Source organism: Dicentrarchus labrax, unplaced genomic scaffold (assembly GCF_905237075.1).
Source record: "Dicentrarchus labrax unplaced genomic scaffold, dlabrax2021, whole genome shotgun sequence".
Lineage (NCBI taxonomy): Eukaryota > Metazoa > Chordata > Actinopteri > Moronidae > Dicentrarchus > Dicentrarchus labrax.
In genome coordinates, this window is record NW_026136723.1 from 1,936,352 (window position 1) to 1,952,098 (window position 15,747).

Genomic DNA, 15,747 nt, shown 5'->3' on the forward strand with positions numbered 1-15,747 from the left:
AGGTGCGAAATCTGCTTCTCGAATCATTTGGGATTTGAGCAGCTCTCTCCAGACGAGAGAATGTCCTTTGTTTCCGAGACAGAGAGCTAAACCCTGAGCCGAAATCCCATGCAGCCCTCATTCTCATCCCCAGGTTGGTGAGATAATTGGTACAGTATTCCTTATATGTGTTTGTATATAAATATATTTGCCTGCTGTTGAATGCGCCGGCTTCACATTCCCTCCATTGAAATCAGGATTATCCTCCCTGTGCTGAACTCAAGTTTCTTTGCATACCTACATGAGTAGTCTTCTGCAGATAATGACTTGCATAAAGCGGCGGTTCACCCGAAATGCTGCAGAGGTGTTTGGTGATAGGTCTTATCAGCTTGACTAAATCCTGTATTGTGGAGAAAGCTGCAGGGACGTGGATAAATCTGTTTAGAAAAGCCAAATAAAACAGCCACTTTCTCTTCAAATTTGTGCTGTTTTCAACAAAGCTGTCTTTTTTTTTACCATGGACGGCATATTAGAGAAAACTAATCTCTTAATTTTGACATCCATACATATTGTTATTTCCATGTGTCATATGGAGAGACAACATATGCATTTTATCCCAAACAGACACGCAGCGATTAAAAATCCTTCTAAAAGTTGCATCCTCCAAAGTCAGTATGCTTTTAAGATTTTTTGTTTTGGGTGAACCATCCCTTTAAGCCTCTTGTTTATTGCACGCCAGAGCATCAGAGCTCTACCAGGCGTCAATCACAGTGTAGGTATTTAAAGAAGTCGTCAACAGCAGATGGCTCACCTCATAATGAAGACACAAACACATGAACGAGTTTGTGGATTTCATATTTTATTTTCCACCCCTTGGCTTTTCTTTTTTTGTTTTCATAGTTAACCAGATTAGACCGGGGAATGTGTTGCTTCTGGATACATATTTATTATCTGGGATTTGGCTCTGCCGGTGTGAAAATGATGGGGTGTTGTGGTTGTTGACCCTGGAAATGTGGTTTTGACATTGCAGTGCTTTACAATGGCCTTAATCCAGTGTTTTAACCTGTGTGAAAACACAATAACACTTTGTAAGAGCTAAGTGATATATGGCCATACACACTGACACAGTGTTGTTGACTTTACTGAGGGTTTATACACAGGTCAAGGCCATTGTAAAGTGTATTTGGATATTGTGCAGCTCAGTGGATCTAGTTACTCTGTGTTGTACATCTAAACACTCCTGCTTAGGACAGGAGAGGAATAGTAAACAGATGCTATTCCAGTGCCTTTCCCTTTGGTGCCCTTTGTTCTTTTTCTCCTTGCAGTTAAAAGGAAGTCACATTCACCTTTTTCTCATCCTCTTCTTACCCCTGACGACAGTTTCAAAGCCCAGAGAAGCAGAAAGAAAAGAAAGGAAAGAAAATGAGCTCAGTACTAGGAGGGATCAGATAGAAATGGAAAGACAGAGGGACAGATGAAGAGATGAAGATGGAGAGAGAGTGCAAGATTGAGAAAATTAATATAAAGAAAGGATACAGAGAGAAAAGTGGGGGGTAGGCCTCTAGGCGGCTGACAGGGCCAACAAGTAATCAGGATGAGAGGCAGGGGCGTCGCTTTGATGCTGACGGTAAGTGGAACATAGAAAAAGACCTGTCGTGTCCCCACAGAGAGGAACACAATGCGGGCCCGTCAATACATGAGGAAGATGAGGAGGAGGAGGAGGAGGAGAATGGGACTTTGCTTTTTAATGTGACATCTGTGCAAGCTAATCTCTCTGATGTGTATCCTCCCGCTTGGATGAGATACAATTTATCTATCTCTGCTTTTTTCCTTTCCTAACTGTTAAAAAACACAGATGGAGCGACTGCCTCTACGCCGCCATAACTCTGGAGGGAGTTCAATCTAACTTAACTCAGTCACAGTTGTCTTTTGTGCTTAGCGGATGAACGGCCGCGCAGAAGTAAAACAGAAGGAGAGCGGATTCTGTGAAACGTGCAAACATCCTTAGCAGTGCTGCTGTTTGTGACTAGTTAAGGATAATTAGACATTTTTGTTACTTCCTGCTAATAGCAGCAATTTGAACATGTGCAGTTGAAAAGCAGACACATATCTAGAAATTACACATCCTTAAATCAAAACTCTAAGCCTAATCAGTTTATTATCAACTATTGACTGAACAAAATTGAACTCCATCCCTTGCTATGGATGTAACCGACTAATACACACTGATGACAGCAGTTTTTCTAATATTGATAAAAAAAAATTAGGTATGGACGGTGCATGACAGGGATATTTTATTCATTCATTCATCATTCAAATATTTACAGCATGTTTCAAACTGACAGTTATTGTGTAAAGCTCTTTGTTTTGTTGTTTCTCTGTCCAGTTTCATCGCCACGGCGATTTCGTGCCAAAATCCTGAGCCCCACCAAGCTGCAGGTGTCGTGGAAAGAGCCGAAAGGAGAGTTTGAAAGCTACAAGGTCATTTACACCACACAGCCAGGTAAGCGCCAGCACTGACACTCCTAAGTGCTCTTAAAAACACTTTTCTGTACTGGAGCTTTTGTCTGTCTTTCCAATGATGACACCTTTACCTTTAAGATAGAGGGAGACATGTTTAGTGCTCGCTCCCAGCATGGAGGTCTAGATGTTGGATTTCAGTTTTTTAGCAGCGAGCATTCGGCAAAAGTATGTGATGGGACCTTACATCACATATTTACCAGGTGGTCCCAAAATAAAGGAGAAATAAATTCAACAGACTCCTCCAGTTTGGCAAGTGTGAAATGACATGTTTGTGTAGTGAGAGCTAACAGTGAATGTGAACATCATGTTTCACTTCCCGGCTTCATCAATCAATCATGTTTATTCAGCAAGCTGCAAAAGATCAGAAGACCTGAATATTCAACCCAAACAGCAAACTGTTTGGGTTGAGGTTTGCCAATTGGAGGTTTGTTCATAGCTGGTGGAACTTTGCTCTCTGCAGAAACCTTCTAGTTTAAACTTGATCTATCCAGGGAAATCTGACGAGGAATTCACACTCTTTTCCTGTACAGTCGTGTCCGGTGTTCACACAGTTATCCGCATTCACACCTGGAAGCTGAACAGCAGCTTCTGTGATGGATTGGTTGTCTTGTGCCTCGCTCAAGCGTTCCTCAGCAATAATTGCCACAGGATGATGCATCATTAAAGAAAAGCCTCCTTCAGTACTGTTGTGTTGATGTGGTACCCAGACAACACGAAGGGATTTCTTGTAAAATGACAAATTCAGGTTAATACAGTTTCTGTTCACAAATCATGTTAACTTAATGGTGTTTGTCTTTTGCTGGTGGCACAAGAATTCTAGTTATGTACAGAGGAGCACAGTAGTCGGACTTCTTGCCCCGAGGGAGAACAAATCAAACTTTTTATGTGGGTTTCACCTGCATGCTGGTACATAATTCACTTTTGAGAGAACGAGACACGTAACCACACACAGGAGCACAATGATACTGGGGTTGTTCAGGTGCCCACTCTGGAACTGGGTTGATTGCAGCACACACCTTTGGGTTTATTGATGAAAGCTTCAACAAGTTTGTTTTCCACAAGTTTGTGAAAATACTTAAGCCCTTTTAACGATGGTGAAGTTGGTGTGGAAGGCTCAGCTTGTCAGCATGGATCTTGATTGGATTCACTTCAGATGTTATTTCAAATGAGGTTGGAAGTAGAGGAGTGAGCAGTGTTTCCCTGAGACATCAACATCAACTCTTCTGATGCCTGATTGTAACCCATTTAAATCAATCAGGGCCTAACATTGGAACCATCAGTATTATCCAGTATAGTTCAATAGGACCACAAGGTACAACCTCTAAATATAAAAGGTTAAATCAACAGCTCTCTAAAGCAGTTTCAGCAAACATTGAACACTGGGATTTATTTAAAGGGTTAGTCTGCATGTGTTTTTGCCAGGCGAAGGTAACTGATTATAAACTAACACCACAACTCCTTGTAGGCTTGCGCCATCACGTCAGCCTCGACAACAGTACAGGAGGTTTAATGCAACACCTCACTGAGTTTTAATATGATTGGCTGCCTGTGTCTTCTGTTTGTCTGGATTCTTCACAACATTGACGTTATGGTCTTATTGCACTGAGAAATTAATTCTATTCATAGATTGACTGTAATTGTAGTGATAAAGTTGAGGTAAATACATGTACAGTTCATAAGCTGCTCTGTAATTATAATCACAAGGGGTATTATTCAGTTTGAAAACTGTGGCCAAGTTTTTTATTGCAGTTAGTGAAAACAGGTGCACTGCAGACATTTTTACTGTTTATTGATGTGATGCAATATATTTGATTCATTTGTAAATCAAACTATAACTTAATATAATATAATATATATATATATTTATCAGTAACCTGGTGGTATGTGACATCAGGAGAGCTGTGAGGTAAACATTGTAATTATATCTTTCCTTTATGACCTTTTCACTGCTGTTACAGTGTAATTAGAGTATTTAACTTTCACCCCTTCAAACAGTTGGTTTTTGATTTAAAGGAGGAGAGGGTAACTTTTACAGTCTTTTAGTCTTCCAACATGACGTCGTGGTCATTAACACAAATGGGTATGAATCTTTCAATATGTGATTGAATTACGCAGTAAAAACTCAGATGGAACCTGAAAAATGTCGGCCAACAGGTAGCTGAAGACAGCTGTGTGTGCTGTAAATACATTGTTCTTTCAACAACTGTGGAACATAAACTCCTCCGTGCAATCGGTTGTGACAGGCATTCGTTCAGACTTGTACCTAATGTTTTTTTGTTTTATTATTATTTCTATAAAATCTGTATGGTTTAATTTACTACTGCTGAGTTTCACTTCATTGTACTGACAGGTACATGGCAACACTTCCTCATGATTTAAGTTAATTTTATCTGTCCCTCATTTGCATATAAAGGATAAAAATAGATACAGAGAGACAAAGTAGGGAATATAAAGCACAGATGATACAGACTCTGTGGACACAGAGAGAGTGTTATTGTTGAAGTAGTTGTGGTAATTGTGGTATGCATAGGTGTTAATGGCAGAAATGCATGAATTGCTCTACAGACTAAAACAGTTTTTTGTGGGGTTCTTCACTATTTAATTTTTACTACATGTTTTTTATTTTCATTTATTTTGTTCCTTAAATTTATTCCTTTTTCTTGTGGTTATTGTTCCCGCTGAGGAACACATCAGAGTACAAAGAGACATTTTATTGCTGTGGGAAAAGGTGTACTGCCGTAAAAAGTGTCCTCTGCTTCTGTAGAGGACAGTTATGACGGAGAGCTTCAAGAATTCATTTTGTTAAGGACTTGTAATTATAGCACAGGTAACTGTTTCCAAGGTAAGTTGTGAGGCCCAGCAGGGGTCCCTCAGTGAGTTTGTGGAGATAAATTGACCTTTAATTTCACTCACTGGATACTAGGTACAATAAAGAAACATTATACTGTAGAAGAAAGATGGGTTATGACTGTTTTGATGAGTTAAGAAATTCTGAAAATTCATTCAGAAATTCCTCACTGAGACAGGAAGGAAGAAATGAGGGAATAATTTGTCCTCACGTCTGCAGTTGAGGTAGCTGTAACGATAAATTCCATTCTAAATCTTAACTAACTACTAATAATCTGTCGATATGCATTACAAAAACGCACCCCTGTGAATGAGCATGAGCATTCATACACATGTTGGCATATGGTTCTATCAGTATCACCATTGGTCAACTACAACTACACAGAGCACCATTTAATGTTTAATATATAAAGACATAGTTTAATGATGTTGGGAATTATTGTTGGATCATGGGAATTGGATGAACAAGTTTTATTTGTGTTTAGTCACTTTTGCTAACTTCATTTCGCTCTCTGACTCTTTGACTCTACAAATTACAGGTAACACCGTAAGTTGTAGCAAGTAAAGGCCAATAAAAAAATACCGTTACCTGAATAAAATTTCTAAAACATTTCTGATAAAGTAAGTACACAACTCAACAACATAACACAGGTACACAGGTTTTTAGATATTTTAATGTAGAGATGTTACATATTATAAGTTTGAGGACGTATTCAGGCTTTAAGAAAAGTGTTTTTGGGGTACATATCTTGAGTGACAGGTGTCTCAGCCTGGTGTTCTCATCACTATCACTGCCGAACCATAAGTCCGATATCACAGTGAAATATGGGGTTGAGTTAAACTTTCAAGTGATTTTTGCCGTCCCCGTTGTTTGTTCTTAGCTCTCGGCTGACTGCGTTACAAAACTACAGTTTCTAAACTTGTTCAGTTAGTAGAATTGAACATAGAATTTTAATTTCTGAGTTATTCTTCTCTGCGTGCTTGAAGGTTGTGTAAGTACAATGAATGAATCCCTAGTTGAGCTCATTAATACCGTCAATATGTACGCAACAAGTAATTTACAAGATTTACAAGATGAAAGAATCACTGGATTAAAATCAAATGCTGAACCCTGTGAAACAAAGGTCAAGTGATTGTAGGAATGTTGCTAGTAAATGAAACTGATATAATACACCTGTCTACACAAAGTGAAGACTGTTCCTGCCTCAGTATGTCACGTGTATATATTGACAACTTGATGGGATTGACCTGGGAGTCACACCTGACCTGAATCATGTGAAATATATGTTTAAACATTGTTAATGTAGGTAATAAATAATCTTTTTGGGAGCATCTGTTTAGTGCATTGGTGCCTTTTTCTCTTTAGACTGTTTCTCTTTAGTTTTACTCCTTATTTTGTATATATCTGTACACTGCTAGATGCACCAATCCATTGTGGCCTGAAATCTGAAGGTGAAGTCAACCTCTGCCACTAGTACTGCTCTCTGCCAGCGGCGGAGTAAACCTGTAGCTTTTGGTATGGCTTGGGTGTCTGTTTGATCACAGTAATGGAGAAAATGTCAGATAAGATGCAGTAAGCACAGGCAGCCATCCCCTGACACCGCGAGGGAGAGTGGAATGGATGGAGGGAATGACACAGGAATATAAAAAGAGAGAGATACTAGAGGGCAGGATGAAGGATAGAGCTGGAGAGGCATTGAGAGACTAAATGGATAGAGGGATGTTGGATATAGATAAATAAAAGGTAAAATGGGGATAGTGAGAGATCCAGACAAAATCTGCAGCTTCTGTCAGAGAACAAAAACATGTTGTTGTGGTTTCCTTTTCTGCTGGCTATGTTAAAGGGTTGCTTCAGTGTTAGGCATACATTCTGTTGCTGTATTATGGCACTACCACAGGGAGTTCTTTTTAACCACTCTTTTGTCACATAATGTAAATGCTTTTCGGTTTAACAGTTACAAGCAGTGTAGCTTCACTTGTGCTGGCAAACTTTACCGCCATTTTTATATTCTTTAACATATTTAAATTGGTTTGACATTTTCACCAAAGTGCGATGGCCTCATTTCTGAGACATGCCCACACAGCTCGCTTTGCAACATGTTGCCGTTGGGTAGTGCTTAGTTTTAAAGAAAAGGAGAGAAAAAAAATCAGATTTTAAAAGTAACTGGAAGTGCAGGGACGGCTGCGGGCCTTCTGGGCTGAGTGAGGGAGGTAAATGACGATGGCGATCATCCTCTTGCTGTAGGCTGTTGGTTACAGCATGAGTGTAATGAAGGAGGAAAAGCAGTGACGGAGCGATAGTTCATTTTCTTTAACAGTGGGGAGTTTTTGTAGAGCTGTGCCAGATGATTTCATTGAGCTTGTCTTTTTTTTCTGGTTGAAGTCAAGACATGACTCATGCTCTGTCATAGTTTGAAACAGATACAAACAGATGCAGCATTCAAGTTTTTACTTCCAGATTGCAAAGACAAACTGATAATTATTTAATTCACCTTCACTGTTTTAAACATTTTTTGAAAAAAATGTGTTAATTGTAGAAGATGCTCTGTTTGTCATTCAAGAGTTCAAGAGTTAAGACAGGAATCTCTATTTTAAAAAGAGTGATAGCATGTTGGTTTTTGTGCCGTCATTTTGCAGGAGCAGATGGTGGAAAGTAGATTTTTGAATCAATAATTTTTCCATAAAGTAATTGGCTTTGATAACTGACAATTTAAGATTTATTGGTCCCAACTGGAACATTTGTTCTGTAGCAGCAGAAAAACTAAAAGAACTGAGCAGGAGGCAAAATAACAAGTTCAATTTAATCACACAAAAAAATACAAAGAAGGAACAGTACTTTTATTTCATCAGAAACTCTTAAACTAATTTGCATCTTATGTTCTTGGACTTCTCAGTCAATATATGTTGACATGATAGACTCTGTCAAAGCCAGGAAACAGAAATCTACACTTCTCAGTCAATCTGTAAACCGCTGACTTCTGCCAAACCTTCTGCTGCTATGACAGCACAGCACATTTGGCAGGATTAAATGCTGAATACATATCTTTTATTTGGTTTATTAGATTTTTATTTAAACTCCTTATTATATTACATTCTTGGTTTGTAACTTTTACTGAGTGTTCTTATTTGTTTTCCCTCTGGTCTTTGCTGCTGTGATGAGCTGAACGCCACCTCAGGCATTTGTAAAGTTAATCTTTGCTCTCCTCGGTTTGTGATGCCAGAGGGCTTTTAAATGTTCATTTTCTTTTCTGTGCAGTTTAAGCGATCATGTAACTTTCAAATACAACTGAAGACATTTCCACATATTTGGAAATAGTTGGAGGCTTTTTGAGAATGCAGAGCAGTGTATAGTCTCTCGCTGTACTAAATTATTACTTTTTGTGCACTAACACTAAATAATAATTCCTAGTAAATATCAAGTAATTAATAGATTGTAAAATAAAGAGTTAAAGCCACTGCCTCACTGGCTAAAATAAGTCCTTTACAGACATGATCTGAGCATTTTATAAGTATTTGCAGAACCCTTTTAGTGGTTGGTTGCAGTTCAATTAGAGTACAGAAGGCGATGATTCATGCACCTGCAGATGTATGCATGCTCTCAGTGTGGGGGCAGAAGTCAAACTGTCTTTATGGCCAGAAAGAACACCAGTTCTTCAAGAAACAGAGTACTGTGGGTCGAACCTGCATGTTTCTCTATATGGAGAGACATTTTATTTGGCAGTGCTTTCCGGAGGCACTTATCTCAGTATACTGAGTGCTCTGTGGAACAAATGCATTACCAAGAAAATTATTTTCTGGTGAGAAAGTTGTAATCAGCTCTAGTCAGAAATAGTATTTTTGTTTGACTTTCAGAAGCGTAGCGATTAAGTTGTTTAATCTTTGCACAAAATACTGACCAACCCTTCTGACTGTCTGCCTTTCCTTCACTTCACTCTTCATTTTTCCCTTCTTCCTTTCTTTTTTGCCTTAACAGTTGTCCATCACCTTATATTCTGTCTATCTCTTTTTGTCTTTTCTTCCTATTGATCCTTGTGTTGTTGTTCCAGGCCAGCAGGGTTTAATTGCATGCCAGGTGTTAAAAAGACTTCTTCCCACTATTCACCGTGTGGGTGTCTCTCAGATTGATATTTCCGTGCAACCCAAGTCTGTAACATTTGACATGGAGTGGGCGAAGGCCGGCATCTCCTGTAGAAGGCCGAAAGGAGTTCAGTCCGCAGGTTTAATTGCTCCATCAGGATTAAAAAGTTTCGCTGTTTGAGTTTGAAGTTCTTTGCTGGCAGTATGTAGATCTGAATGCTGCTAAAACAGATGTTGTAAGTGCCTGTATTGAATTCATATAATAATAATTACACGGGTACTTCTGAACTTGTCACATTTAAAACAACGGAATAATTCAATTATCCTTACAGCTATTTTAATTGCAAGGAGAAAGGTTCAATGGCAGTAGAATAAAAGACAATTAAAAGTTTTGTGAATGCACAAGCTTTGCGTTCATGTTTCCAAACATATTTAAAGTAGAATGTTGGTGTTCATTTTATCTTTTTATTAAGAACAGCAGTTCTCTTGAAGATACTAAAAGCAATGGTGGGTTTATCCGTCTAACATCCTTCTGTCTTATTCTTCTGTGTCATACACCTCATTGTTGTCCAATAATATAATATTATCAGTTAGCAGGATGAAGTCAGTTTCTTTGTTGATACTAAAAGGGGTAAAATGCTGGACTGCATCTATAACCAGACCCAAAAGTGATGTAACTTTATCCTGGATATCACTGCAGCAGGGTGTCAAGTTAAACTGCTAGAAAAAGATTTTCAGGGCTTTTTAAGTTGGTCTTTAATATTAGCAAATATTTTGTCAGTCAGCAACCTGCACTTCTCCTCCACAATTTATGTGATGTTCTGTGTCATCGGGAATCCTTGTAATGCCTTGTAAAGCGATTTGCTCAAAAATAAATGGGGCGACTTTTGTGTCGTATCATGCCGTGCTTTCAGTAGGTCTTCAGCCTTAGAATTCAGGTGATACCTTATCTCAAAGGATCTTGACCCACCATGCTGGGTGTGAATGCAGCCTTAGACTGACAGCCATAAAGACATGGGTTTGTTTCATAGCCAAGTTCTCCCTATTTAATTAATAATTGAATTTATCTTTGATCTATCTTCTAAATGATTCCCTTGTAAGGTCAGGATTTAAACCAGCAACCATTTCTTCTCTCCAATCATCGGACTTCAGCTGCTGAGTGTTTGTTCTTCTCTTACCCTGGAACAGGTGGAGAACAGAAGGAGGTTCAGGTGTCTAAGAAGGGAGCAAAGCTGCTCATCGAGGACTTTGACCCCTCTAAAGAATACAACTTTAAGATAATTGCACTCAGTGGAAAACAGCAGAGCAAGCCACTTCAGGCTAAACATGAAGGTAAGGACTTTCACTGAGGCAAATCATCAACCCTCATTAATATGACTGCTGTGATAAGTGTTAGTAAAGGCTGATACAAGCAGAATTAGATTGATGCTACCAGTTGTTCCAGAAATGCTCAGGCAGTCTTCAGATTGAGGGTTTACAGAAGTTGCAACACATAATTAAAAATAACTGTAAATGTAAAATGAACTGAACTTGAGAAGTAAGTGCAACGACCTTCAGACATTCTGATGTAAAAGGTGGCAGCCACATTGAATCACACACCACAGAAAACTGCTGCTGACATCAAGCTGCACTGGTTGCAATCAGTGATGTCACAGCGGGTGTTTTTTATCAGCTATGATTGGCAGAATACCTGCTGTGACATCACTGATTGGGGTGTGACCATGAAAGCAATATGCTTTAAAGTTTAAATGTGTAGAGAGAAACAGCAGAACTATATGTGTGCTATGTAGTGTAACGCTGACCTCCATTGTTCAGTGACACCTCTGCTATTTATTCAGCTAATTTGGTTTAAGCTGTGTAGTTGGTGTATGATGGCGCATAAGACAAGTTGAGCGAAGCAACAAAACTAACAAAAACAACAGCATGCTTCAGCTTACCGCTGTGGTTAGGAAAGCAGAAATGTGCCAAGTGAGATGTTTACTTTGTTTCGGTCACTGACATTCGGCAACCTGCTGATATTTACTTGTCATACTGTGCTTCAGGAAGAAAGAAATACACATAGAGCTTTTAAACAGGAAACCTACTGGAGAAATCCACAGTGTTTCCTCCAGACATTTATTCATGCCAGGGTGGAAAAGCCCTTTGACTCAGCGATAATAATATCATGCTGCTCTTCAGAAATAAAAGATATTACTGTGTCCTCAATTGCGTGATCTCCTGTGCTGACAAATGTTTTGTTGGTGTTTCACCACTGGATGAAAAACACTGTAAAGCAGCACCTATGAAGTCTAAATGTAAATGTGGGTGACATTTAAACAACAATAATTGCTGCTGTTTACTTTTATAAGAACTCCCATCTGACAGTCAAACATCAAGCCAAGGCGGACCTGGTGTCAGTGTAATTTTTTAAATCATATTCTCACTTTTGTCACTTTTGGGGAAGGGGTCAGAAAATTAACTAGTTGATATTTCAGTTTTGACAAGTCTTCCAAAAAGGGTGCCAAAATAAAATAATGAGGAGCCAACTAGTATTAAAAGAGAAACCATCAGTGTTGATTCAGTGAGATCCTCAGGCTCACCAGGACCTAAACTTTAATCACACTGTGGCTAATTGATCACAGGAAGGAAGGTTTTGATGTTGTTTTTCAGTTGCTGCCACTTGGCTTGTGTCTTACATAAAAACCTAAATGTACTAATGTTTTCAATGATGTTATTATGATTAGTGGTATCTATTCTGGTCTATACTATTCTTGTGATTTTAACAATATTCAGTTTCAGTTTCAGTTTCCCTTTACATTTAATGTATTCCTTTTGTCTGTTGTGAAACTGATTGATATACATTGTGGTCAAGTTTCTGTGTTTCTCTTCTCCTCTCCATAGCTAATGTATATTCCTGCATTATGTGTTATTTCTACCAGCTCAGCGATCGGGCGTCGAGGTAGTTCAGTCCCAGAGGACACAAGACAGCCATGTCACTCAGGAGAACAACGAGATCTCAGAAGGTAAGATCCATGGTGGGGAAACAGGAGGCAAACCAGGTGAACAGAAACACTGAAACGGAAAAGATTGACGCATCCGTCTGTCGCAAGTCTCTGGTCGTCTGGATTCAAGACCCCTTCTGTGTAGCAAGAGCAGAGGAAGAATGGTTTGAATTGCCATGTCAGGATGACAACCTGTCATTCTTCAAGAACAACTCCGAAAGGGAAGTAAGAAATGTTTCCTGTAACCAAGAACAGCTTTTTTACAAATTGGAGAAGACAGCACTGCAGACAAGTCTGTTCTGAGTTCTCCAGAATTCAGACACCTTCTCTTTTTGTGAAGAAAGTTTTAAAAGATACATGAAGCATTTTAATACCATGACCTTTTTCAGACTGGGATTTTGAATGAGAAAAACAAGAGCAATGGCACAACAAAAACAGGTAAGTTGAAGCTGAAGAGTCCTTCGAGTTTTGTCACAAATGGCTGTATTCACTGCTTGATTCACCCTGTAAATCGAAGACAGTTTTCCCCTGTTCTGTCCATTTTGGAAACTCAGACATTTCATGATGTTCTACTATTACTTTCGCACATTTGAAGAAGGGAGAAGGCCAGTGAATGTAATATTCCTGCCCTAACACAGCAATTATCATTGAGCCTCGTTCTGGAGAAAATGGAGGGAAAGGAAATGAAATGGTACGAAAAAGGGAATTCAAGCGAGAGCCTGCAACAATCAGGAAGTGAGTCAAGAGACGAGTGTGGTAAACAAGGCTATTATAATTTTGAAAGCGATTGTAAGCATCCGTGCTGAGGTGGACACCACAAGGAAAAAACATGAAACAAGTAAACTACAAGGTAAGCCTAAATTTCTTAATTATTTCTTTCTCTTTCATGCAAATCATAGTAGCACTGTTGTAACCCTATGAATGTATATAGCGGATGATAAAATATTGGAAACACTTCAGAATAACAGCAGTGATCATGTCTGTCGTTTTTGTCTGCATCAAAAAAAAATCAATAAACATTTTGTGGAAATAAAATCCTGTAGCATAAACGCTGTATGTTTACCTCACAGTGGTTGGAGAGATTTTGTGCCGTGTTCCTTTGCAACTTTTGAAAATGTGATGTGTCCCTTTGTGTGAGTGGTGTTGTGTTTTGAAGCCTTGAAATGGAGGAATGGTGTTAATGATGGTGCAGATGGGACCTCTGGCAGACGGTTAGCCGCCATCTCAAACCCAAATTACAGCTTCTGCTCTGAAATCTTCACAATGGGAAAAATACTTAGCAGTTCAAATCTTTTTCTTTCTAAATCTACTCATTAGTGCATATCAATCAGCCTCAGCCCATTTATTTTGTCTTCACCTGTCTGTAGTCAAGTTTTGTTGCAGTGTGTCCTTGTACACTGAAGTTTGTATTTTTGTGTTCAGAACAAGGAAGACAGAAAGAAAATCAGCATTTGCAATAGAACGTGAGCTTTCTCCTCACTGCAGATCTCATTTCCCTTCATCACCTCAGCACTTTCCATGTAATTACAGCCTGAATCCTCTAAATGAGGATTTTATTCTTCTCTCAGTAGCACCAGACCTTGCCAGCAGAGGTTTGGTGATTGGTGATTTTCTCCCTCCAGATGGCAGAAACTTGACAATACTGTCAGGACTTCTCTCCCCTTCTACCTGACATTACTTAGCCTACAGTATGCTAAGTTAACTTCGATGTCCTGGGGTCATTTTAATCCTGTCTGAGGTTTCATGCAATTACCGATTTTTTCACGTGGGATCTGAGCCGTGTAACCAGTGTGGCAGCATCAGACTTGAGATTAGATGAAATTTTATTGGTCTCGTGGGGAAGTTGAGATGTGGCAACAGCCAACGTAAGAAGATTAAAAATGTGTTTTAGTTGTTAAAAGGTGCAAGGAGGACCCTAGAGAGCGTTAGAATCAAAATCTAAAAAGATTGATTGGGAGGAAATTTATTGCATGGAAATTTGAAAAAGAGTCAGACACGAGGAGATGCCACACAATTAAAGATCCTGTGGGGTTTTATGATTAGATTTCAGTCTTCTGGTTCAGAATCAGAATATTGTTCTTTAGGATGTTGATTAAAAGTTAACTTCATCATCATTCATCAATGTGAGAAGTAGGGGTGCTGAGGGGTCTACAGCACCTCCTAAAATAATAAGAGCCTGCTCTGCGGGTTGAATGTGCGTCAGTGGATCCACATATACGCTCGTCTCCTGTAGGCTATGAAATGGCTGAATCTTCACTTTCCTGCATTATTATAAACAATGATAACCTGGTGATCGCCCGCATCCATACACTGCCTCATTCCCTCTTCCTCTCCTAGCAGCTCGCATGCATTAGTGTTGTTGAGTGTGTAGTTGCTGTGGCTGCAGTATGTTGATGTTTATGTTTGCTGTCGGTTGTAGTTTAAAACTTTCTAAAATATTCAATTAAATGTTAATATAAAGGATCCCAGCCATTCAGATTAATGCAAAAACCACAAATGTTGTGCAGCCTGCCTGAATTTTTCTTAGCACCCCCAACTCTGACTGACTTCTTCGGATTAGTTAAACCTGTTGACTGGGTGCTATCCAGTTCACATTCTGCAACTCATGATTTGATTGTTTTTGGTGGTTCTTAACTAAAGATCAGGACCAGGTCTAGTGGTCAGGCATTTTTTAAAGCTTGTTTGCAGCGGCATTGGAAAAAAGCAATCTTTCAGATTCAAAAGCTTGGATTAAACCTGTGTGGCAATATTTAGCATGAATCCCAATTAAACATCCTTTCTTCATCCTTTTCATTATATGTACAGGATAGAGACAGCTTTTTCTCTACATCAACACTTTTCTGAAGATCAAGATGTTCGAGTGACGCTTCTGCAAATGTGACAGATCTGACGTCAGCCATTTCTCTGTGAGAACACTTACGGCTCGACAGATGTTTTAAAATGGGTGCTAGACTTCACCGGCTGTGTTTGCACTTGCTGCACAAGATGAGTCAAAGCAGAGAGAGCGATGGCAGACTGGAGGGAGGGAGGCAGGGAGGAGGCGAGCAACGAGTCCAAGAGGATTTGATCCAAAACCCTGAGATAATTACAGCTATGACTTCCCTAAAAATCCTTTTTTTGGCTCATTACTGCTGCTTGGGTGTACTCTGCATCAGTCTTCTTCTGTTCCTTCGTTCTACATCTGTCACTTCCTGTCAGTCCTACCAGTCTAATAACTACATTTTTACAAAGTTTATTACTACAAGCATGTACATTTTCTGCAGACGACACTCAACATTTGAAATAGACTATAACTAACATCCAAATCAATATGTTTTTATAGAAGTTACATTCATGACGA

At 39.2% G+C, this 15,747-nt stretch overlaps 1 protein-coding gene across 5 annotated transcripts in view; it reads left to right on the forward strand.

The window, feature by feature from the left end:
* Positions 1-15,747, forward strand: part of LOC127357398 (collagen alpha-1(XIV) chain) — a 179,159-nt gene that overhangs the window by 6,565 nt on the left and 156,847 nt on the right. For 4 of the 5 annotated variants that reach the window (XM_051389573.1, XM_051389574.1, XM_051389575.1 and 1 more), the window contains exons 3-5: positions 2,366-2,482; positions 10,615-10,758; positions 12,345-12,428. The exons of the other annotated variant lie outside the window; for it this stretch is intronic. In XM_051389573.1, the coding sequence (XP_051245533.1) occupies positions 2,366-2,482; positions 10,615-10,758; positions 12,345-12,428 (345 nt within the window). The remainder of the gene's footprint in view (positions 1-2,365; positions 2,483-10,614; positions 10,759-12,344; positions 12,429-15,747) is intronic. 5 annotated transcript variants of the gene reach the window in all.